The 23,832-nt window shown below is 42.8% G+C and overlaps 1 protein-coding gene across 3 annotated transcripts in view; it reads left to right on the top strand.

Moving 5' to 3' along the window:
* SLC41A2 (solute carrier family 41 member 2) overlaps positions 1–23,832 on the top strand; it is a 90,130-nt gene that overhangs the window by 21,778 nt on the left and 44,520 nt on the right. For all 3 annotated transcript variants that reach the window (XM_075123310.1, XM_048831843.2, XM_048831823.2), the window contains 4 exons: positions 4,676–4,783; positions 8,362–8,433; positions 11,282–11,426; positions 19,762–19,908. In XM_075123310.1, the coding sequence (XP_074979411.1) occupies positions 4,676–4,783; positions 8,362–8,433; positions 11,282–11,426; positions 19,762–19,908 (472 nt within the window). The remainder of the gene's footprint in view (positions 1–4,675; positions 4,784–8,361; positions 8,434–11,281; positions 11,427–19,761; positions 19,909–23,832) is intronic.

The following is a 23,832-nucleotide window of genomic DNA, read 5'->3' as shown; positions in this document are numbered from 1 at the left end:
ACTAGACACACTTCACTGAAAGATCAGCTTTGCCTTTCCCCGACTATATTAAGGCAACTCAGAACCAATAAAGGGAGACAGACCTTGATTTTTTGTTTTATTATTTATTATTATTATTTTATGTTGTTATTACTTCAATACCTTTCATTAAAAGATCTTGATTGGCTTTCAGACACTAACTGAATTACTATTTGGCCAACGTAAGGTTTTACACCCTTAATCCTACAATAAGGGTATGTCTACACTATGAAATTAGGTCGAATTTATAGAAGTCGGTTTTTTAGAAATTGTTTTTATACAGTCGATTGTGTGTGTCCCCACACAAAATGCTCTAAGTGCATTAACTTGGTGGAGTGCTTCCACAGTACCGAGGCTAGAGTAGACTTCTGGAGCATTGCATTGTGGGTAGCTATCCCACAGTTCCCGCAGTCTCCGCCGCCCATTGGAATTCTGGGTTGAGATCCCAATGCCTAAGGGGGCAAAAACATTGTTGTGGGTGGTTCTGGGTACATGTTGTCAGGCCCTTCCACCGTGAAAGCAATGGCAGGCAATCGTTTTGCACTTTTTTTCCTGGGTTACCTGTGCAGACACCATACCATGGCAAGCATGGAGCCCGCTCAGATCACTTTGGCAATTAGGAGCACATTAAACACCACGCGTGTTATCCAACAGTATATGCAGCACCAGAACCTGGCAAAGCGAAACTGGGCGAGTAGGCAACGTCAGCGCGGTGATGAGGACATGGACACAGGCTTCTCTCAAAGCACGGGCCCTGGTAATGTGGGCATCATGGTGCTAATGGGGCAGGTTCACACCGTGGAACGCCGATTATGGGCTCGGGAAACTAGCACAGACTAGTGGGACCGCATAGTGTTGCAGGTCTGGGACGATTCCCAGTGGCTGCGAAACTTTCGCATGTGTAAGGGCACTTTCATGGAACTTTGTGACTTGCTTTCCCCTGCCCTGAGGTGCAAGAATACCAAGATGAGAGCAGCCCTCACAGTTGAGAAGCGAATGGCAATAGCCTTGTGGAAGCTTGCAACGCCAGACAGCTACCGGTCAGTCGGGAATCAATTTGGAGTGGGCAAATCTACTGTGGGGACTGCTGTGATGCAAGTAGCCAACGCAATCAAAGATCTGCTGATATCAAGGGTAGTGACCCTGGGAAATGTGCAGGTCATAGTGGATGGCTTTGCTGCAATGGGATTCCCTAACTGTGGTGGGGCCATAGACGGAACCCATATCCCTATCTTGGCACCGGAGCACCAAGCCGGCGAGTACATAAACCGCAGGGGGTACTTTTCAATAGTGCTGCAAGCACTAGGATCACAAGGGACGTTTCACCAACATCAACGTGGGATGGCCGGGAAAGGTATATGACGCTCGCACCTTCAGGAACTCTGGTCTGTTTCAAAAGCTGCAGGAAGGGACTTTCTTCCCAGACCAGAAAATAACCGTTGGGGATGTTGAAATGCCTATATGTATCCTTGGGGACCCAGCCTACCCCTTAATGCCATGGCTCATGAAGCCATACACAGGCAGCCTGGACAGTAGTCAGGAGCTGAACTACAGGCTGAGCAAGTGCAGAATGGTTGTAGAATGTGCATTTGGATGTTTAAAAGTGCGCTGGCGCAGTTTACTGACTCGGTTAGACCTCAGCGAAACCAATATTCCCACTGTTATTACTGCTTGGTGTGTGCTCCACAATATCTGTGAGAGTAAGGGGGAGACGTTTATGGCGGGGTGGGAGGTTGAGGCAAATCGCCTGGCTGCTGGTTACGTGCAGCCAGACACCAGGGTGGTTAGAAGAGCACAGGAGGGTGCGGTACGCAAAAGAGAAGCTTTGAAAACCAGTTTCATGACTGGCCAGGCTACGGTGTGAAAGTTCTGTTTTTCTCCTTGATGAAACCTCCCCCACGCCTTGGTTCACTCTTTCATTCTACTTCCCTGTAAGCTAACCACCCTCTCCTCCCCCCTTCGATCACTGCTGTCAGAGGCAATAAAGTCATTGTTGCTTCAAATTCATGCAGTCTTTATTAATTCATCACACAAATGGTAGGATAACTGCCAACGTAGCCCGGGAGGGTTGGTGGAGAAGGGAATAACCGGGTGGGGTGGTGGAGGAGGGAAGGACAAGGCCACACAGCACTTTAACACTTATTGAATGCCAGCCTTCTGTTGCTTGGGCAATCCTCTGGGGTGGAGTGGCTGGGTGGCCGGAGGCCACCCCACCGCATTCTTGGGCATCTGGGTGAGGAGGCTTTGGAACTTGGGGAGGAGGGTGGTTGGTTACACAGGGGCTGTAGCAGCCGTCTGTGCTACAGCTGCCTTTCCTGCAGCTCAACCATACACTGGAGCATATTAGTTTGATCCTCCAGCAGCCTCAGCATTGAATCCGCCTCCTCTCATCTTCAGCCCACCACTTACTCTCTTCAGCCCGCCACCTCTTCTCGCATTCATTTTGTGCTTTCCTACACTCTGACATTGTCTGCCTCGACGCATTCATCTGTGCTCTGTCAGTGTGGGAGGACAGCATGAGCTCAGAGAACATTTCATCATGAGTGCGTTTTTTTCGCCTTCTGATCTTCGCTAGCCTCTGGGAAGGAGAAGATCCTGTGATCCTTGAAACACATGTAGCTGGTGGAGAGAAAAAAAGGGTACAGTGGTATTTAAAAAGACACATTTGATAGAACAATGGGTACACTCTCTCACGGTAAACCTTGCTGTTAACAGTACATACATAGCACGTGTGCTTTCGTTACAAGGTCACATTTTGCCTCCCCTCAGTGCGTGGCTAATCCCTCCCCCATTCCTCCTCCCCCCACCACGTGGCTAACAGCAGGGAACATTTCTCTTCAGCCACAGGCAAACAGCCCCGGGGGAACGGGCACCTCTGAATGTCCCCTTAAGAAAAGCACCTTATTTCAACCAGGTGACCATGAATGATACTCTCCTGAGGATAACATAGAGAGATAAAGAATGGATGTTGTTTGAACGCCAGCAAACATACACTGCAATGCTTTGTTCTACAATGATTCCCGAGTACGTGCTACTGGCCTGGCGTGGTAAAGTGTCCTATCATGGTGGACGGAATAAGGCTGCCCTCCCCAGAAACCTTTTGCAAAGGCTTTGGGAGTACATCCAGGAGAACTTTATGGAGATTCCATGGAGGATTTCCGCTCCATCCCCAGACATGTTAACAGACTTTTCCTGTAGCTGTACTGGCCGCAAATGCCAAGGCAAATTAATCATTAAACAATCTTGCTTTTAAACCATGTATACTATTTAAACAGGTACACTCACCAGAAGTCCATTCTCCACCTGGCGGGTCCGGGAGGCAGCCGTGGGTTGGTTCAGGGGGTACTGGCTCCAGGTCCAGGGTGAGAAACAGTTCCTGGCTGTCGGGAAAACCGGTTTCTCCACTTGCTTGCTGTGAGCTATCTACAACCTCCTCCTTCTCATCTTCCTCATCCCCAAAACCTGCTTCCATGTTGCCTCCCTCTCCCTTGAAGGAGTCAAACAACACAGTTGGGGTAGTGGTGGCTGAACCCCTTAAAATAGCATGCAGCTCATCATAGAAGCGGCATATTTGGGGCGCTGACCCGGAGTGGCCGTTTGCCTCTGGTTTTCTGGTAGGCTTGCCTCAGCTCCTTAAGTTTCATGGGGCACTACTTCGGGTCCCTGTTATGGCCGCTGTCCTTCATGCCCTGGGAGATTTTGACAAATGTTTTGGCGTTTCGAAAACTGGAACGTAGTTCTGATAGCATGGATTCCTCTCCCCATACAGTGATCAGATCCTGTACCTCCCGTTCGGTCCATGCTGGAGCTCTTTTGTGATTCTGGGACTCCATCATGGTCACCTTTGCTGATGAGGTCTTCATGGTCACCTCTGCTGATGAGCTCTGCACTCACCTGCAGCTTGCCATGCTGGCCAAACAGGAAATGAGATTCAAAAGTTTGCGGGCCTTTTCCTGTCTACCTGGCCAGTGCATCTGAGTTGAGAGTGCTGTTCAGAGCGGTCACAATGGAGCAGTCTGGGATAGCTCCTGGAGGCCAGTACTGTTGAATTGCGTCCACACTACCCCAAATTCGACCTGGCAAGGCCGATTTCAGCGCTAATCCCCTTGTTCGCGGTGGAGAAAAGAAATCAATTTTAAGAGTCCTTTAAGTCGAAAAAAAGGGCTTCGTCGTGTGGATGGGTGCAGGGTTAAATCGATTTAACGCTGCTAAATTCGACCTCAACTCCTAGTGTAGACCAGGGCTAAGTGTGATGCATGCTTTAATGATAAGACGTAGCGAGGAACTCAGATTTGTTTCATCCAAAAGACAGCAGCAGAGAACCCTCAACCTCATAAAAGAAAGCTGGTTCTGTACTCATTCAGAGAAAAGGGTATCATTATCTGAACTGCCAACACTTATCCTGAGTTTTTAGTGGAGGTCTCTTATCCCAAGTACTAACCTAGGAAAAGTTTCCAAATGGCGGTTGACTTTCAATGAGACTTAGGTGCCTGTCATTTTTGGAAATGGGACTTAGATACTTTTGTTAACTTTACCTCTGGTATTCTGAAATCTGTTGAGATCAGACTACTATACCACCCTTAAAACAGTGTTGTGGAATGTGAAGGGATCCTTTTTTTTTTAACTATTTTTTTTTCTTTACCTGTATTTTAAATAGCACTGGGAAGTGTTCAGAAATGTTACTGAAGTTTTTATCTTGGTTCCTGCACTACTTGGTCTCAAAGGTAATTTGGAAATGACCTTGGCATCTAGACTATCAACTGCAGTAAGTAATCTTATTTTTTCCCCTCTTCTCACATGTCTTGTAATATAAAAAGGACAACATTATTTTTCTGTAATAGAGCCTGGCTTAGTTTATTTACCTGTTGCAGGAGGTCCCCATAGCAAGGGTTGAATTAGTGAGGGGAAAAATTGTTACTCTTCCAAACTCCATCCACAAAATAATCTTTACCATGTGAGTCACCAAAATTAGACACTGCTCACAGATTGAGTAGTGTTCCAGATATGATCATGCATGTTCTGTGCTCTACTGGGATCCTTGACCTTGGCTCCCCTTTGGTGGGGTTTGAATATGCCAGTGGATTCTCATAGGTTTCATGAGGGGGGAGGATGGGAAAATGTGTTGGTATCTCCTGAACACCACCCATTCCTGGTACCAAAAAAGACATCACTCAAAATAAATTATGCAGATCTATGATCCTCTCTCTCTTCTTATGTGAAGAATGAAATAGTTAACAATGTCAACATTTAAAGTATCATTGGGCATCTGAATTATTATCTCACTGAGTTTTATGGGACAGTTGACGCCTCTCATAGCAATTTGTTGCAGGCTCTCCGTAGACTCACCAGGCCCTCTTTGCATTAGTTACACTTAGTTTATATTTTGGAAGCTTTCTTCACAACCATAACAGCTAGAGACTGACATTATAAAAATATTAAAGCTAAGATTCTGGAGAACAAGATAGGAGCTTCAGAAAGGTACCTGAATATTGTACCTTTGTATACTGACCCAATCCAAGCTCTGGCTGGCAGAATATAGTCATTTAGGAGACTGATTCAGAGAAGTGCCGAGAACCCAAAATTCAATGTGAAGTCAAAGGAAGGTGACTTAGGATATGTCTACAGAGAAATAAATAAATAAATAAACCTCTTTAGCAGTGAGTCTCAGGGCTCACACTGTGGGCTAAAAATAGCAGTGTAGATGTTCGGGCCCAGGTTTCAGAGCCCGGGCTCCAGTGCAAACCCAAACATCTGCAGTGCCATTTTTAGCCCTACAGCACGAGAGTAAGTCAGTTGATCTGGGCTCTGAGACTCTCCACCATGGGTCTTTTTCGCTGTGTAGATGTACCCTTAAGCTCTTAATACTTTCTCTGGTTTACGTGTGTAATGTTGGACTTGAGAGGTAGTGGAAGGATTCTTCCACTGATAATTTGAAAACACACAGAAAAACCCCCAAACAGGCTGAAACAGGAGACTTTTTTTTAAGCATATTATTTCAGGTCCTCTAAAATCTGAGTAGATTTCACCTCCACTTCATCACTTGGCAGTATTCAGGCTAACTAGATCTAAGGCCATGTCTACACTAAAGCTTTTGCCGGCATAGCTCTGTCAGTGGGTGTGGATGAAGTGTGATTTGTGATTGACATAGCTATGCTGGCAGTAGTCCCTAGGGTTTTGCCAGTGTAGTTTATTCCATCAAACCACCCTCCTTCTCCTCTCCCCAAGTGAAATAAGCTGTACCAGTAAATGTGCAGTTTTGCTAGTATAAGCTGTTCCCACACTAAGAACACTTTTTCAGCATAGTGTACTGGTAGAGCCATACTGTTAAGTGTAGACCTGGACTAAATATAGCTAGGGTTCTGCATTAGAACACAAGATTGTAGGGAAAACACCTATATTAATTAAAACTGCTAGAGGATGTTAATGTCCACTCAGACAAACCTTGGTGTTTTTTAAGGACTCCTACTAAGGAAGAAACTCCTCATGTTTTACCAATAACTCATTATACAGCTGGTTTAGCAGAGGTATTTATTAAGAATGCCAATAAGAAATAATTGGGAGCTCTACTTCTCTATGGGATTATTTATGATGTTTATTGCGTGCACTTTGAACACTAACGTATTTACTTTGTATTGTAGGTTGTGATAAAGTACGTTATAATTAACTTTTAGTGAGTTTAGCTCGGTGTTCCCTCTGATCTACAACATTCCTCCTAAACCTAAAGCAAGCAGCATAATAGCAAAATAGAAAAGAAACAGCACTAAGAACTTAAAAAACATTCTGCTGAGAAAACCAAACAGCAGGGCTTTAATTTATTTAGAAATTTTTGTGATATTTTATCCCATGTATATAAATTAATGAACTTCAAAAAAAGTTTAAGCAGCATAGTATCTTTGCTAGAAAACATGACCTTCTGGCCAGTTTGCTCAAAAGTCTTTAAAAATGTCCTCAGATAGTGTTCAGTGATTGCATGAATCCTTTTGCTCTGACCAAAAAAAATAAATATTAAAGAAATATGAAGTATATTGTGAAAGATCCTGTATGAAGGGATTTGTTGTTTTTTTTTTAAAAAAGTTTCATTTGAAATATATTGGATATTCTCAAGTCCCAGCCTCAGAACTGGATTGTGAAATTATTTACAGCAATGTAGTTGCATTGGTGTAAATCCAGAGCTGGGAGGTCAAATTCTGCTCTTAATTATAGAACCTGATTTTGTAAATGTATTTGTATTCATTTAGGTAGTTCTGTTGAAGGGAAGTTGCATGCATAAATGTTTACATTATGAGGCCCATGGAGTGTAAGCTCTTGGGGGTATTTTAGACTGACTTTGTCCTTAAACATTAAACACTGACACAATTCTTTTTTCTGCCAACTGATCTGATAGCTGGTGTATTTGGGCATGTTCGTGGAAATTAAATAGCATTCACTATGTAATTGGCTAAAAAGTGTGTGAGAAACACTTAATTGGCAAGACTTTTGTTCATCAAACCCCATCAGTTTAGGGTAGTTTTGTAGATGCTATTTTAACTGAACATCTATTTTAACTGAAGGAGCCGCATCACTATATAAATATGGTTAATTTTTAATTCTTTTAAAATAGCTGAATTTAGGCATTAATCCTCTTGAAAAACTTTTCAAGTAAAATATTGTTCGTATCTTATATCTTATTACCAATTGTGTTCAGTGAAATTATACAGGCATATTATTGACTTGTATTAATCTAAAGACTAGGTACTGTTTTTCTAGTATGACAACTGAATGATCATACACATCTTATGATAGAGGGGATATGATAGAGGTCTATAAAATCATGACTGGTGTGGAGAAAGTAAATAAGGAAGAGTTATTTACTCCTTCTCATAACACAAGAACTAGGGGTCACCAAATGAAATTAATAGGCAGCAGGTTTAAAACAAACAAGAGGAAGTATTTCTTTACACAACGCACAGTCAACCTGTGGAACTCCTTGCCAGAGCATGTTGTGAAGGCCAAGACTATAACAGGGTTCAACAAAGAACTAGATAAGTTCATGGAGGATAGGTCCATCAATGTCTACTAACCAGGGTGGGCAGGGATGGTGTCCCTAGCCTCTGTTTGCCAGAAGCTGGGAATGGGCGACAGGGGATGGATCACTTGATGATTACCTGTTCTGTTCATTCCCTCTAAAGCACCTGGCATTGGCCACTGTCGGAAGACGGGATACTGGGCTAGATGGACCTTTGGTCTGACCCAGTATGGCTGTTCTTATGTTCTTACCTTTACTTTACTACTAAACCTTAAAGTTAATAAATGGTACTATAAATTTAAATCCAAATGTCTAAAATTCACTTTTCTCATTTAAAGGTAAATGTTGGGAAAATGGATTCTCCCATTGAGAAGTGGAACCTAATAATTGGCAATTTGGCCTTAAAACAGGTAAGTACAATATAATCATTTTGGCATACTCTCGCAAGAACAGTTACTTAAAATTCTCAGCACAAATTTTGATGCTAACAATAGAAAAATAGAGGATACAACACTGCAACACTCAGTCAGTTCAGAGTTAACTTACTTCACTTTAATTCATAATTTCAGTATACAGTCTGTTTTTAAAGTAATACAGACTTGCAGCAGAAATAGGTCGGTTTTATCAATAAAAGGTATAGTACAGGTAACATCTGTGTAAATTTTCCCATCCTGCCTTGTCAAATATATCTCATCTCTTTTTTTGAAAGAGACTTTCTAGGGATGATTAAAAAATAGCTCCATCGCCAGTAAAGTCCATTTAATCTTGACCTCTCAAATGCTTTCTATACTGTACTTTCATGGGTTAGAATATTTAAATAACTTTGAAGTGACTGTTAGTCACTTTAATACTATTTATTGTCTATAACATTTGAGTAAATGACTGCCTTTAAATCCAAAACAGCTGCTCCTTAACTAGATTTTGAATAACTGCTTCATATTTATACATACATACAGTGCTAAGAACGTGTATAAAATACCCATGTTTTGACTCATTTATTTAAGTATTAGATGTAGTCTACCACCCGCCTTCAGACATAGCTTTGTTGTGTATGTCTTTTTAGGCTCCTGAGAATCCCCCAATTTTTTTTTTGTTATGACTAGGGCTGTCGATTACTCACAGTTAGCTTACATGATTAACTCAAAAAAATTAATCATGATTTAAAAAATTAATCGCGATTCATCGCAGTTGTAATCGCACTGTTAAACAACAGAATACCGAAATGTATTAAATATTTTTGGATGTTTTTCTACATTTTCAAATATATTGGTTTCAATTACAACACAGTATACAAAGTTGACAGTGCTCATTTTATATTATTACACCTCTACCCTGATATAACGCTGTTCTTGGGAGCCAAAACATCTTACGGCATTATAGGTGAAACCGCGTTATATCGAACTTGCTTTGATCCACTGGAGCGTGCAGTCCCACCCCTCCCCCGGAGTACTGCTTTACCGCATTATATACGAATTCGTGTTATATCGGGTCGCGTTATATCGGGGTAGAGGTGTATTTATTTTTTTACAAATATTTGCACGGTAAAAATGGCAAACAAAAGAAATAGTATTTTTCAATTCACCTCATACACGTACTGTAGTGCAGTCTCTTTATGGTGTAAGTGCAACTTACAAATGTAGACTTTTTTGTTACGTAACTGCAATCAAAAATGGAACAGTGTAAAACTTTAGTGCCTACAAGTCCACTCAGTCCTACTTCTTGTTCAGCCAATCATTCAGACAAATATGTCTGTTTGCATTTATGGGAGAGAATGCTGCCCACTTCTTAATTACAATGTCACCTGAAAGTTAGAAGAGCCATTTGCATGGCACTTTTGTATCTAGCATTGCAAAGTATTTTCATGCCAGTTATGCTAAACATTTGTATTCCCCTTTGTGCTCCATTCCAGAAGACATGTTTCCATTCTGATTATGCTCGTTAAAAAAAATAATGCATTAATTAAATTTGGGACTGAATTCTTTGGGGGAGAATTGTATATCTCCTACTCTGTTTTATCCACATTCTGCCATACATTTTGTGTTATAGCAGTCTCGGATGATGACCCAGCACATGTTGTTCATTTTAAAATACTTTCACTGCAGATTTGGCAAAACACAAAGAAAGTACCAATGTGAGATTTGTAAAGATAGCTACATCACTCAACCCATGGTTTAAGAATCTGAAGCACCTTCCAAAATCTGAGAGGGACTAGGTGTGAAGAATGCTTTAAGGTGTCTTAAAAGAGCAGCACTCTGATTTGGAAACTCCAGCACCTGAACTACCAAAAAAGAAAATCAGTCTTCTGCTGGTGGCATCTGACTCAGATGATGAAAAGGAACTTGCTTCGATCTCCACTGCTTTGGATGGTTATCGACCATTATCAGCATGGATGCATGTCCTTTGTCATGGTGGTTGAAGCATGAAGGGAAGGGACATATGAATCTTCCATGCATCTAGCACAAAAATATCTTGCGACGCCAGCTACCACAGTGCCATATGAATGCCTCTTCTCACTTTCAGGTGATATTGTGGACAAGAAGTGGGCAGCATTATCTCCTGCAAATGTAAACAAACTTGTTTGTCTGAGCGACTGGCTGAACAAGAAGTAGGACTAAGTGGACTTGTAGGCTCTAAAATTTTACTTTGTTTTATTTTTGAATGCAGTTTTTTTTGTACATAATTCTACATTTGTAAGGTCAACTTTCATGATAAAGAGATTGCACTACAGTACTTGTATTAGGTGAATTGAAAAATACTATTTCTTTTGTTTTTTACAGTGCAAATATTTGTAATAAAAAATAATATGAAGTGAGCAATGTACACTTTTTGTATTCTGTATCGTAATTGAAATCAATATATTTGAAAATGTAGAAAGTCCAAAAATATTTAAATAAATGGTATTCTATTGTTTAACAGTGCGATTAATGGCAATTTTTAATTTTTTTAATCGTTTGACAGCCTTAGTTATTACTTTCACGATCTTTGAGGCGTTGAATCATTGTTAAAGCCTTTCTTATAGAAGAAGAGTGAACAGTTCTTCCTTCAGACTCCATAAGTTCTGCTTCTTAATCATCCAGGGAGATCACAATTGAGCTATACAAATTCTCCCTTTCCATAGTGGCTGAGCGTACTTTCTCTGATGCCTCCCAGATATGAGACATGAGAGACAGGGAATGGTGGCAGTTGGTTTATGTCTAACAATTATTTTAAGTTGGTAAAGTTTTCTGATATTAATGAACTCTTGTTTTGCTCTCCTAGGTCCAGGCGACGGTAGTTGGTTTTCTAGCAGCAGTGGCGGCAGTCACACTGGGCTGGATTCCAGAGGGCAAATATCGCCTTGATCATTCAGTCCTTTTGTGTTCTAGCAGTGTAGCAACTGCCTTCATAGCATCTCTTCTACAGGGTAAAAAATATATTTGTAATGTTCTACAGTGACTATGAAATGTGCATATGTGTCACAATGTTACTTAAGATATAAATCCCAGGAGAGTACAATCTGTCTGAAGCAGACAGATGGCAGTTGGATGCCCTTTGCACTCTTCAGGCTAAAAACTAGAATCATAGTAACGAAATTGGATCAAAAAAAGAACCTAGGCATAGATTTTCCTGGATATCCGTCTTTTCCAAGATGTTTAATTTGTGGCGAAACAGCTGTGTTGAAATTTGCTCCCTCTGTTTATTATTGCTAAACTGGTTTTGAATTATGACCACAATTCTGGCCCACTTCTTCATTATACTTGCCCATAGCTTGTCATATTCTTTAAAGGAGTTTTAAATAAAACCTTACACCATATTCAATTACCCATCTAGCATTTATACCTTTTATTGAATCTCTTAATGGAGCCATGTTTAAGTTTAAGTTTGAAAAAGTATGGTGCTAATTGTGTCCACAGCAAAAGAAACATTTAAAAAAACAAATCCTAGAGGGCTTTAAGTCAGACAGTGTGATGGGATATGATATCCAATCACATGGCACTACGGTCATGATTCTCTGTGAACAGAAAGAGTTGGTTTTAGATGCTAAGCTCTTAAGATGGGAGATGTCTTTATTTTTTAATTTACCACTGTGCAATATACATGATCAGTTCTTATTTGTGACTGAGTGACCAATATTAGCCTTAATAACACACACTGAGGTGGGTTTCCAGCAAAATGCCAAGCCTGAGACAGCTTTCTTAGACTTATATGCCACCTACAAAGCTGTATGGAGAAACAGCCTTTTCCCGAAAGCCAATACAATTATCCCATGCACTGTGACAATAATCTTCTTCAGAGAAGTTCTGATCAATCATAGATTTCACCTTTTCTTGGGTGACCCGTTCAGTAGATCACACGCTCTGTACGGTAGCCCACTACAGCGATCAGTCTTAGCGCTGATCCTGTTTAATATGTACCTTCCCCAAACATAATTACAGAAATTTGTCTTTGCTGATGACATTGCTCTAACTACACAGGCAGAAAATTTATCTATCAAAGAACAAATCCTAACTAAGGACCTGAATACCAGGAAAGAATATTGGTGGCTAAAACCAGACCCCACCAAGACTGTTGTGCCAACACTTCATCTAAATAATCAAAAGGCTAGGGTGGAACTGCATGTGGACTTCTGTGACCAGCAGATAACACACAATACCATCCTGAAATATCTTGGTGTGACATCTGACCAAAGCCTCACATACATCCAGCACCTGAAAAATATTCATGACAAAATAAAGATGTGTGTAAATCTCATTCAGAAACTGGGAGGAATGACCTGGGGAGCTGTTGCAAAAACTCTATGGAACGCTTCATTGGCCCCTTTTTATTCTACCACAGAATACTGCTCAACCATATGGATACATAGCTTCCACGTATCACTTGTCGACTTTCAGCACTGCCACTCGCATCATTACGGTACAGTAAAATCAACACCACAGCTGTGGCTTCCAGAAATGGCATACATCCAACCCCCAAAATTTATTGCGATGTGAGAATCCTTCAGAAACCGTATCATATTCAAGGAAGCAAGGATCTTCCAGTATATGAAGTCCTAAATAACATACCGAGATTCTGACTCAAATCCAGAAAATCCTTTTTTGGCTTGCAATGCAAGAGTTTGAAGACTCAGACTGAAGTTCAATGGCAAGCAAGGTGGAAGGATACCAAAATCCCAAGCAAACATCTCATCAGGGACCCAACCAGAGAGAGCCCAGTGGTTTTTCATTCCCACAGAAAATATGGTCCACTTTTGAACCACATCTGCACATCACAAAGCAGATGGGCCTACCTCCTTCATAAATGGGAACTGAGACAAAATCCTACTTATGACTGTGGAACAGCGTGGATAAAAATCAATGATTTTAAAAAAAAAATTAAAAAATCAGATTTTTTTAATTTAAATAGGTTTTTTCCTCAAAAAGCATTTTATCAAAAAAATCCTATCTAAAAAGATAGTTTTAATTAAGATACATTATAGCTCAAAGATATCTCATCATGGAATAGGGATTATAAGTTCTAATTCTTTAGTATGAGACAATATATTCATGTAATGTTTAAGAAAAGTTTTGTAAATGAGTTCCAATAGTTCATGGATTTAGGGACCCAATCTTATGGGATTCCAGGGGCTTCTGTATAGATTATTTAGGTTAATCTTTCTACCTACCCAATGGGACTCAGTGCTGAGTCTAGAAGATACCATCAGAGATGCTTAGTTTTGCAGTTCTCAAACTGTGAATTTGTGTCTCCAGAGATAACATGCTTGTTAACAGCAAAAATATTTTTAAACAAATAAATAATATATAGAGGTGAGAAATAACAGACCTCAACCCTATTGTCCCTCTGCAAATGTGTGTACACAGAGTCAGTCCCTTACCTCTCTCCAAAAGTGCAAAGTTTCAAAAAGTTCAATGAATAGAAGATTGTTGGGGGCAGAATAGATCTGGACAAGGAGAAGAAGTCTGGAGATAAATGTGAGAAGGGAGGGACAGGCAGTAGAAACAAAAGTGAAACTGTTTGAGCAACATATTCCAGAAGTCTTGAGGTCTTTCAGAGTGTAGCCTTCATTGATTTGAGATCTACCCTAACATTCTCTCACTAGAAGGGAAAACCTATAACGGCAGCAGGCTGTAAAAGAGACCCAGTATGGGAGTATTTTAATGAAGTTCCTCTATCTGTGGGTAAGACAGGCATGCGTGCAAAATGCAAACAGTGCAACAAAGAAATGCAAGGCCTGGTGGCCTAAATGAAACAACATCATGAGAAGTGTTCCTTCTCAGGAGGAAGCTGCATTGAAGATGATGAAAGGAACATGTCTGAACATGCAGAATCTTCAGGTTGGTAAACTTTATTTCATACTTCTGTCTTAAGGACTGCCTGTCTTCCTTCTGAACTATTCTTGAATTCTCATGTTTGAGCAAAAAATATGGTTACTCTATGGTACTATCATTTTAGATGCAGTTGTGATAAACAATAAATAGCTAAAATAGGCAGATCTTCTTTTTACAATTTCACCTTTAAAGTAGTACTGAGTGTCAGTGAATGCAATGAGTAATACTAAACGAGCAGTGTGGTAATAATAATTAAATAACTGCATTGACTTATTTTGTTTAGGAGAATTCATCCTCAACATACAGGATTCTGAAGACTATCCACCTTCAACTTCACCACCATTTTCTATAGTTTCAGAGTTGTCTGCCAATGATAGTGTTTCAGTCACATCATGTATGTCACATAGCCACAGTCTATCACCTGTAGCAAAAAGAAAAAAAAATCTCCATCATCCAGAAACAACCATAGATAAGTTTGTGATAAGAACCAGCAGATTACAAAAAGAGATAATTGATGAAAAAATTGCCTGGTTTGTTTATGCAACAAACTCTCCTTTCCGTATGATTGAGAACCCACACTTCATTAACATGGTTCAGTCATTAAGACCAGGATACAGTCCACACAATGGAGCAGATGTCGCAGGCAAATTGCTGGAAAAAGCATATGAAAGAGAAATTGAGCAGTGTGCAAAAGGTCTAGAGGATCAAATTGTTAACCTGAGTCTTGATGGGTGGAGCAATCTCCACAATGATCCTGTTGTATGTGCTTATGTGACAACAGAAGAAGGGAATGTCTTTCTTACAGAAACAATTGCTACATCAGGAAATGCACACACCGCAGAATACTTACAAGAAGTAGCAGGAAAAGCTATAACAAACTGTGGAAAAAAATTCAAATATCTAGTATGCAGCTTGGTCACAGACAATTCTGCAAATGTATCCAAGATGAGAAGAAATTATTTAGACGAGAGTGAAGAGAGTCCCAAGCTAATAACATACGGTTGCAGTGCTCATTTGACGCACCTCCAAGCTAAAGACTTCAGTGTTCCAGAAATAAAGGCTAATGTTGTTGAAATTGCAAAATACTTCCATAACAACCACTTTGCAGCAGCTGCTCTGAAAAAAATGGGAGGAACCAACCTAACTCTCCCACAAGATGTGTGATGGAACTCAGTAGTGGACTGTTTTGAGCACTATATCAAGAATTGGCCTAATCCGATGACCGTTTGTGAACAAAATCGTGAAAAAATAGATGGCACTGTCACAGCCAAAGTTCTCAACATTGGGCTTAAGAGAAGTGTTGAACACATGCTGAGTACCCTGAAGCTTATTTCTGTAGCCTTGAACAAAATGCAGGGAAATAGCTGTTTTATTGCTGACGCTGTTGAAATTCGGAAGGGACGGAGTGAGATCTTAAAAAGAGAAATGTGCAATTACAGAGTTAAATTACAAGCATTAAAAAAATGAACGGGATAAGCACTGTCTCCAGCTCATTTTCTTGCAAATATTCTCAATGCTCAGAACCAGGGTCAAACCTTAACTGCTGTAGAAGAAGAGTTGGCTATGACATGGACATCCAGCAATCATTCCTCCATAATGCCAACTATAATAAACTTCAGAGCTAAGGGTGAAGCATTCAAGAAATATATGTTTGCTGATAGGGTGACCTGATGTCCGATTTTATAGGGACAGTCCCAATTTTGGGGTAATTTTCTTATATAGGCTCCTATTATCCCCCCCCCCCGTCCCGATTTTTCACACTTGCTGTCTGGTCACCCTATTTGCTGATGATGTTTTAAAGAAAGTAACACCAGTGAACTGGTGGAAGTCACTTAAGCACTTGGATTCAGAGACTGTTGAAGTGATAACCTCACTTTTAACAGCAGTATCTTCTTCTGCTGGTGTAGAAAGAATATTTTCTTCCTTTGGACTAATTCATTCCAAATTGAGAAATCGTTTGGGACCTGAAAAAACAGGAAAGCTTGTTTTTCTTTTCCAGATTATGTACAAACAGGAAAATGAAGGTGAAGACGACTGAGTTAGCTGCAGAAGCCAATATTTTAACAGGTTTCAGAGTAACAGCCGTGTTAGTCTGTATTCGCAAAAAGAAAAGGAGTACTTGTGGCACCTTAGAGACTAACCAATTTATTTGAGCATGAGCTTTCGTGAGCTACAGCTCACTTCATCGGATGCATACCGTGGAAACTGCAGCAGACTTTATATATACACAGAGAATATGAAACAATACCTCCTCCCACCCCACTGTCCTGCTGGTAATAGCTTATCTAAAGTGATCATCAGGTTGGGCCATTTCCAGCACAAATCCAGGTTTTCTCACCCTCCACCCCCCCACACAAATTCACTCTCCTGCTGGTGATAGCCCATCCAAAGTGACAACGCTTTACACAATGTGCATGATAATCAAGTTGGGCCATTTCCTGCACAAATCCAGGTTCTCTCACCCCCCTCCCAAAAACCACACACACAAACTCACTATCCTGCTGGTAATAGCTCATCCAAAGTGACCATTCTCCCTACAATGTGCATGATAATCAAGGTGGGCCATTTCCAGCACAAATCCAGGTTTTCTCACATCCACCCCACCCCCATACACACACAAACTCACCCTCCTGCTGGTAATAGCTCATCCAAACTGACCACTCTCCAAGTTTAAATCCAAGTTAAACCAGAACATCTGGGGGTGGTGGGGGGTAGGAAAAAACAAGAGGAAATAGGCTACCTTGCATAATGACTTAGCCACTGTCACGGAGTCCCTGGGCGATGCTCTGGAACTGCTCCCCATGAAGCCAGTCAGGACTCTGGGGCAGTCGCCTTTCTGTGAGCAGCCTGTCTGCAGGACACACAGCTCACCCGGCTTCCACCTTCCTGGGTCTGACCTCGGAGCATTCAGCATCCTCTGCCCCTCCGTGCGCTTCCCCCAGCGAGTCCGCTCAGGCGGGGCTCCTGGGGAAGCCAGAGGGTCCTGCACCCCAACTTCGCAGTCAGACGTGACTCTCAGCCAGCCAGTAAAACAGAAGGTTTATTAGACGACAGGAACATGGTCTAAAACAGAGCTTGCAGGTGCAGAGAACGGGACCCCTCAGCTGGGTCCATTTTGGGGGGCAGTGAGCCAGACAACCACGTCTGCACTTCACTCCATGTCCCAGCCAGCCCCAAACTGAAAACCCCCTCCAGCCCCTCCTCCTCTAGGCTTTGTTCCTTTCCTGGGCCAGGTGGTCACCGGATTCCTTTGTTCTCCAACCCTTCAGCTCTCACCTTGCAGGGGGGAAGGGCCCAGGCCATCAGTTGCCAGGAAACAGGGTGTTGGCCATTCTCTGTGTCCAGACTCCTGCACACACCTGCCCTCTAGGGCTCTGCAATGATCATACACCCTTACTCCACCCCCTAGATACTTAAGAACTGCCTAGGGGAAACTGAGGCACCCCCCCACTATTCAGAGGAAACATTAAGAACAGTCCCACTTCGTCACAGCCACTCCCAGTCTCTATTTAAGCCTAAATTAATAGTATCCAATTTGCAAATGAATTCCAATTCAGCAGTTTCTCGCTGGAGTCTGGATTTGAAGTTTTTTTGTTTTAAGATAGCGACCTTCATGTCTGTGATTGCGTGACCAGAGAGATTGAAGTGTTCTCCGACTGGTTTATGAATGTTATAATTCTTGACATCTGATTTGTGTCCATTTATTCTTTTACGTAGAGACTGTCCAGTTTGACCAATGTACATGGCAGCGGGGCATTGCTGGCACATGATGGCATATATCACATTGGTGGATGTGCAGGTGAACGAGCCTCTGATAGTGTGGCTGATGTTATTAGGCCCTGTGATGGTGTCCCCTGAATAGATATGTGGGCACAATTGGCAACGTGTCACAAAGTTCAGCCACCAGGTTAGCCGTGACATTATCGGGAGTCACAAAGTTCAGCCACCAGGTTAAGTCACAAAGTTCAGCCACCAGGTTATTGCCAATTGTGTTGCCAGTTGTGCCCACATATCTATTCAGGGGACACCATCACAGGGCCTAATAACATCAGCCACACTATCAGAGGCTCGTTCACCTGCACATCCACCAATGTGATATATGCCATCATGTGCCAGCAATGCCCCAATGATTAACCTGTTGGAATTGGAGATAGTTCACCTCCCAGTGACTTCATAAATATCTGCTTCAATTATCTTTGGTAAATGAAATAATCAAACAATCATTCATTTTCTGATATAGCTATAAAACTCATCTGAAGAATCTTCAAAATAAATCACTTAAAAATGTATAGTATGTACCTTCTAAAAATGAAACCTACGTCTGTCTCTGAGTTGTGAAGAATATGTATTAAGGTTATAACTACCAACAAGAATGTATTATTATGTAGAAATCCATGATTAAATTGAGTCTTCCTGACTAGTGATTTAAGGAGTAGAAGAAATTAATTTCAAAAATATATAAATAATGTTAAAAATAATAGAATAAACACATTTGAAATCTCTTCAGAGCTTCTCTTCTCTCTTAGGTCTACTGGATGATGAGAGGGAAAATTCTTTTCAGTACCAAATAATATTGCTAATGTAACACTGTGAATAACATTCTTGACAGGCATTTGAATACTATAGGGAAATTACTCTTAAAAAGAATTTCAGTGGTGCTGTTTTTAGAATGCATACTAACTGTTGACCTCTGTGTAAAGTGTTGTTTTGATTGACTGTGTATCTAATAATGAATTTTTTTTTAAATTACACAGTTCAGTGACTTGTGGCCAAGTTTCTGGTAGGACATCCTGAAAAAAATGTGTGCATCTGATAATAGCTAATGCATATTTATTGAGTGATGAAATCTTTGACAGTTCATTCAGCTAGACCAGGGGTTGGCAACCTTTGGCACGCAGCCCATCAGGGTAATCTGCTGGCAGGCCGTGAGACATTTTGTTTACGTTGACCATCCTCAGGCACAGCCCCCCACGGCTACCAGTGGCCACGGTTCGCCGTTCCCAGCCAATGGGAGCTGTGGGAAGCAGCGCAGGCCACAGGGACATGCTGGCCACCACTTCCCACAGCTCCCATTGGCCAGGAACAGTGAACTGCAGCCCCTGGGAGCTGTGGGCGGCCTTGCCTGCAGACAGTCAACATAAACAAAATGTCTTGTGGCTCACCAGCAGATTACCCTGATTGGCTGCATGCCGAAGGTTGACGACCCCTGTACTATACCTAATTAAATAACCTCATTTGAAAAAAAAAAAAAGAAAAAAGAAGAAATAAAATAAATGTTGTTGAGTCAAGTGGGAGGAAGCATGATCTTAGGAAAAAGGCACAAGCTTGTAGTTGTCAGGAGCTCTGGTTTTGATTTCCAGTTTTTCCATAGATTTCCTGTGGGATTACGATGTAGATAAAGATTGACATGTTTTCTTCTTACCTTCAATCTAGGCATAATAATGGTTGGAGTTATTGTTGGATCAAAGAAGACGGGCATAAATCCTGACAATGTTGCTACACCTATTGCAGCGAGTTTTGGAGACCTTATCACTCTTGCTATACTAGCTTGGATAAGTCAGGGTCTTTATGATTGCCTTGGTAAGTATGTTGCTAACTACATGTGCCTTTGAGAAGCTCTTCTTTTGTTGTTGTTAAACATTTAAATAGATACACATTCTTTTTGACACCAAATGATAGATCTTTGGTTGAAACATTAGGCCACAGCTATTTATTCTTTTAAAGATAAACAGTATCTCAAGCCACTAGCTGCAATCAGTTGAAGTCCCTATTTTTCCCCTTCCCAATATATGTTACTATACTAACCAGTCCAAAAGTGTCCCAGTCACTCAGCACATGTACTTGTCACTGAAACTCCTGAACTAGCTCCTCTTCCTGTGAAAAAGAATCTGGCTTTGTTAGAGTTTCTGAATGTCCACTTTTAAATCAAATCTTAACCCTCTCCAGACCATTGGTTGACTTGTCACATCTGCTCTGGTAGTTACTTGTTTCTTTGTTGACTAGCTGTTTTTGGGTATGTCTACAGTGGCAGAATTGCAGCGCTGGCCGTTACAGTGCCACTTAGAGAGCGCTGAAGGGAAACCGCTGTTGTGTGTTCACACTGTCAGCTTCCTGCACAATAGCGTATACACACTTGCGGCACTTGCAGCGGTATTCGGAGTGTTGCACTCTGGGGAGCTATCCCACAGAGTATCTCTTCCTCCTCTGCCACTAAGAGTTGTGGGCAGGTGGAGGGGAGGTCCTGTCCCAATGCCCCATGAGGCATTGTTTCGCATCTTAGCAATGCCTGTGCTTCCATCCGCATTTGGTGCCGTCTTTCAACGGTTTGTGTACTGTGCACTCTACCTCTTTGGTCTGCAGGAATGGATCCTGAACAGTAGACCAGTATGCTGCTCGCTCTGACTAACACATTACGAGTGGCAGTGGAGTTATTCCTTAAACTACAAAGGCAAGAGGAGTGCGACATTGATCTTGCTATGCATAGTAGCTATGACACGAGATTGCCTGTGGCATTAACAGAGGTGCTGACCACAATGAAACGCTGCTTTTGGGCTCGGAAAACAAGCACGAGTGGTGGGATCACATCGTCATGCACGTCTGGGATGACAAACAGTGGCTGCAGAACTTTTGGATGAAGAAAGCCACATTCGTGGGACTGTGTGATGAGCTTGCCCCAGCCCTGCAGCAAAAGGACATGAGTGAGAGCTGCCCTGTCCCTGGAGAAGTGCGTGGCAATTGAACTGTGGAAGATGGCTACTCCAGACTTCTACCGATCGGTCACTAACCGATCGGTAGAGCGGAGTGGGAAAGTTGATTGTTGGACTCGTTGATGGAAGTGTGCAGGGCCGTTAATCGCATCCTGCTCCAAAAGACCATGACTCTAGGCAACGTGCATGACATTGTGGATGGCTTTGCACAAATGGGCTTCCCTAACTGAGAAGGGGTGATAGATGGCACGCATATTCCAATTCTGGCCCCAGACCACCTAGCCACCAAGTACATTAATCGGAAGGGATATTCCTCTATGGTTCTCCAGGCGCTTGTGGATCACTGTGCGCGTTTCACAGATCTTAACGCAGGCTGGTCCAGAAAGGTGCATGATGCACACATCTTTCGGAACACTGACCTGTTCAGAAAGCTGCAAGCAGGGACTTTCTTCCCGGACCAGAAGATCACCGTAGAGGAAGTCAAAATGCCTGTTGTGATCCTGGGAGACCCTGCCTACCCCTTAATGGCGTGGCTTAGGTAGCCATACACGGGGCACCTTGACAGCAGCAAGGAGTGGTTCAACAACAGGCTGAGCAAATACAGAATGACTGTTGGGTGTGCTTTTGGCCATTTAAAGGCCTGTAGGCACTGCCTATATGGGAAACTGGACCTGGCCAATGACAATATTCCTATGCTTATAGCCGCGTGCTGTATGCTACATAATATTTGTGAAGGGAAAGGTGAAAGCTTCTCTCTGGGCTGGACCACTGAGGCTCAGCTCCTGGAGGCTGAATTTGAACAGCTAGAGACTAGGGGTATTAGAGGGGCGCAGCATGGTGCCATAAGGATCAGGGATGCCTTGAGCCAGCAATTTGAAGCTGAAAGCCACTAATATTTGTTGCTATGTTCGGGAGTGCAGTGCTTGTAATGCTAGGAAGTGATTGTGATTGGTGCAGACGATGCACTATGAAGGTTTAAGATAGTAGTGTGTTGCTTTGAAGGGCTCTGTTTGCTTTCAATTAATAGAATAAAGATTGCTTTCAAACCAACACAATTCTTTTATTAAAAAATAACAACCGGAGGAGAGAGACAAACAAAAAAAACCACATCAGCACTGAGGGGGGGATGGGGGAAGGGAAGGTCCCAGGAGGATGGGGGGTCCCGGGACGCTTAAAGATTTGTGTATGTCCAGGGATCATATCCAACCTTCTCCTTTGAAGTACAATGCAGTGGGCACTGTACTTGGGAAGGGCTAATCTGCAGAGGGATGGGTGTTGAGTGCAGTGGGTACTGGGAGTCCGCAGTGCTGGAGTGTGACAGGGGAGGAGTGGAATGCCACGGGTACAGACTGGAGCCAGGAGGTTGATAAGAGTGTGTTGGCAGTGTCTGGGGGGCGCATGGGAAAGAGTTTTGCGACAGAGGCTGCAAGGGAGGGTGGACTTGGAGATGCTCGGTTTGCAGTGCTTGTATCGCCTGGAGCGTGTCCGCTTGGCGCTCCATAATGTTTAAGATCCGCTCCGTGGCTTCATTCTGGCGTGCTGTGTTCTCCTTTCAGTCCCTCTTCTCACTGTCCCATGACTCCTTCAGTTCCTGTTTTTCGGCCACGGAGTGCATCATAACCTCACGCAGAAAGTCCTCCTTAGTTCTTCATGGCCACTTTCTAATTCGGCGCAGCTGTTCAGCCAGCGATAACAAAGAGGGAGGCTGGGCTTCCAAGGTCAACTCTGTGAAGCCAAAAGGCAACATTTTACAGAAGCAGTATTGTTTGAAACACACAGAACACTGATCCAGTGATTTAAAACACAGCCACTATTCACATACCTGTCACTAACTGCCTGTCCCCAGGCAAGCACATATGAGCCACAAGATCCCCAAAATGGTGAGTAGCTGCAGGGGCAGGGGAAATCAGTGTTCCCGGACCCTACTGTTCACTGGGCACATGGCTCTTGGAGAGAACCAGCAGTGTAGGGGTGGCCTGGTAATCATTCCTGTCCCCACATTTTCCACAGGCTTTGTTCATTATGGAAGATATCTCGCTGCTGAGGGTGAGCAGGGAATCAAAGGAGGGTCTTCTCCAAGATTGCGGCTTCCACCCTGGCCCTTATGCAGCTCACCTGTGTGCAGCAATGGACCCTCCCCCCCACCCAGTGTCTGCAGAGTGGTGCGGTAAAGTTACCCTTAATGGAGCAAGAAACAAAGCAACTCTGCCAAAGAACCTACAGCAGTGGATTGCCCAGTATCTCCATGAGATTTCCTGGAGATCTCTGAGGCAGATTCCCGTGAAGTGAGGGAGTCAATCAACACCCTGTTCCGCCGCTCAGACTAGGCATGTGGTGGTAAGCACATCATACAGACACAAGCCTGCTTTCTGCAACCCTCCTGCCCGCAACAACTTACTTCAGTGATTCCCAAAATCAAATCCACTTACCAGGAGCCTCCTCTCCAGTTTGCGCTTCGCCAAGATCCAATAGCTGTGACTGGCTAGCCTCCTCTGGGGTCGAAAAGCACTCCTGGCTGCATGCATCTCTGACCTCCCAGTTGTCCTCTGCCTCTGGGTCTCCCTCCACATCCTTGTCCCAGATTTCCTCCTCCTGGCTCGGTCCACTCTCAAGTGGCACGCAAGCCACCCAAGTATCCTCAGTGGCCTTCGCAGTGGAGGTGGGGTCGCCACCGAGTATCGCATCCAGCTCTTTGTAGAACCAGCAGCTCGTGGGCGGAGCACCAGAGCAGCGGTTTGCCTCCCGCGCCTTATGGTAGGTGTTCCGCAGCTCCTTCACTTTGACCCTGCACTGCAGT

The sequence above is a fragment of the Caretta caretta genome, chromosome 1 (assembly GCF_965140235.1).
Source record: "Caretta caretta isolate rCarCar2 chromosome 1, rCarCar1.hap1, whole genome shotgun sequence".
NCBI lineage: Eukaryota > Metazoa > Chordata > Testudines > Cheloniidae > Caretta > Caretta caretta.
This window is presented reverse-complemented; position numbering and strand designations above follow the sequence as displayed.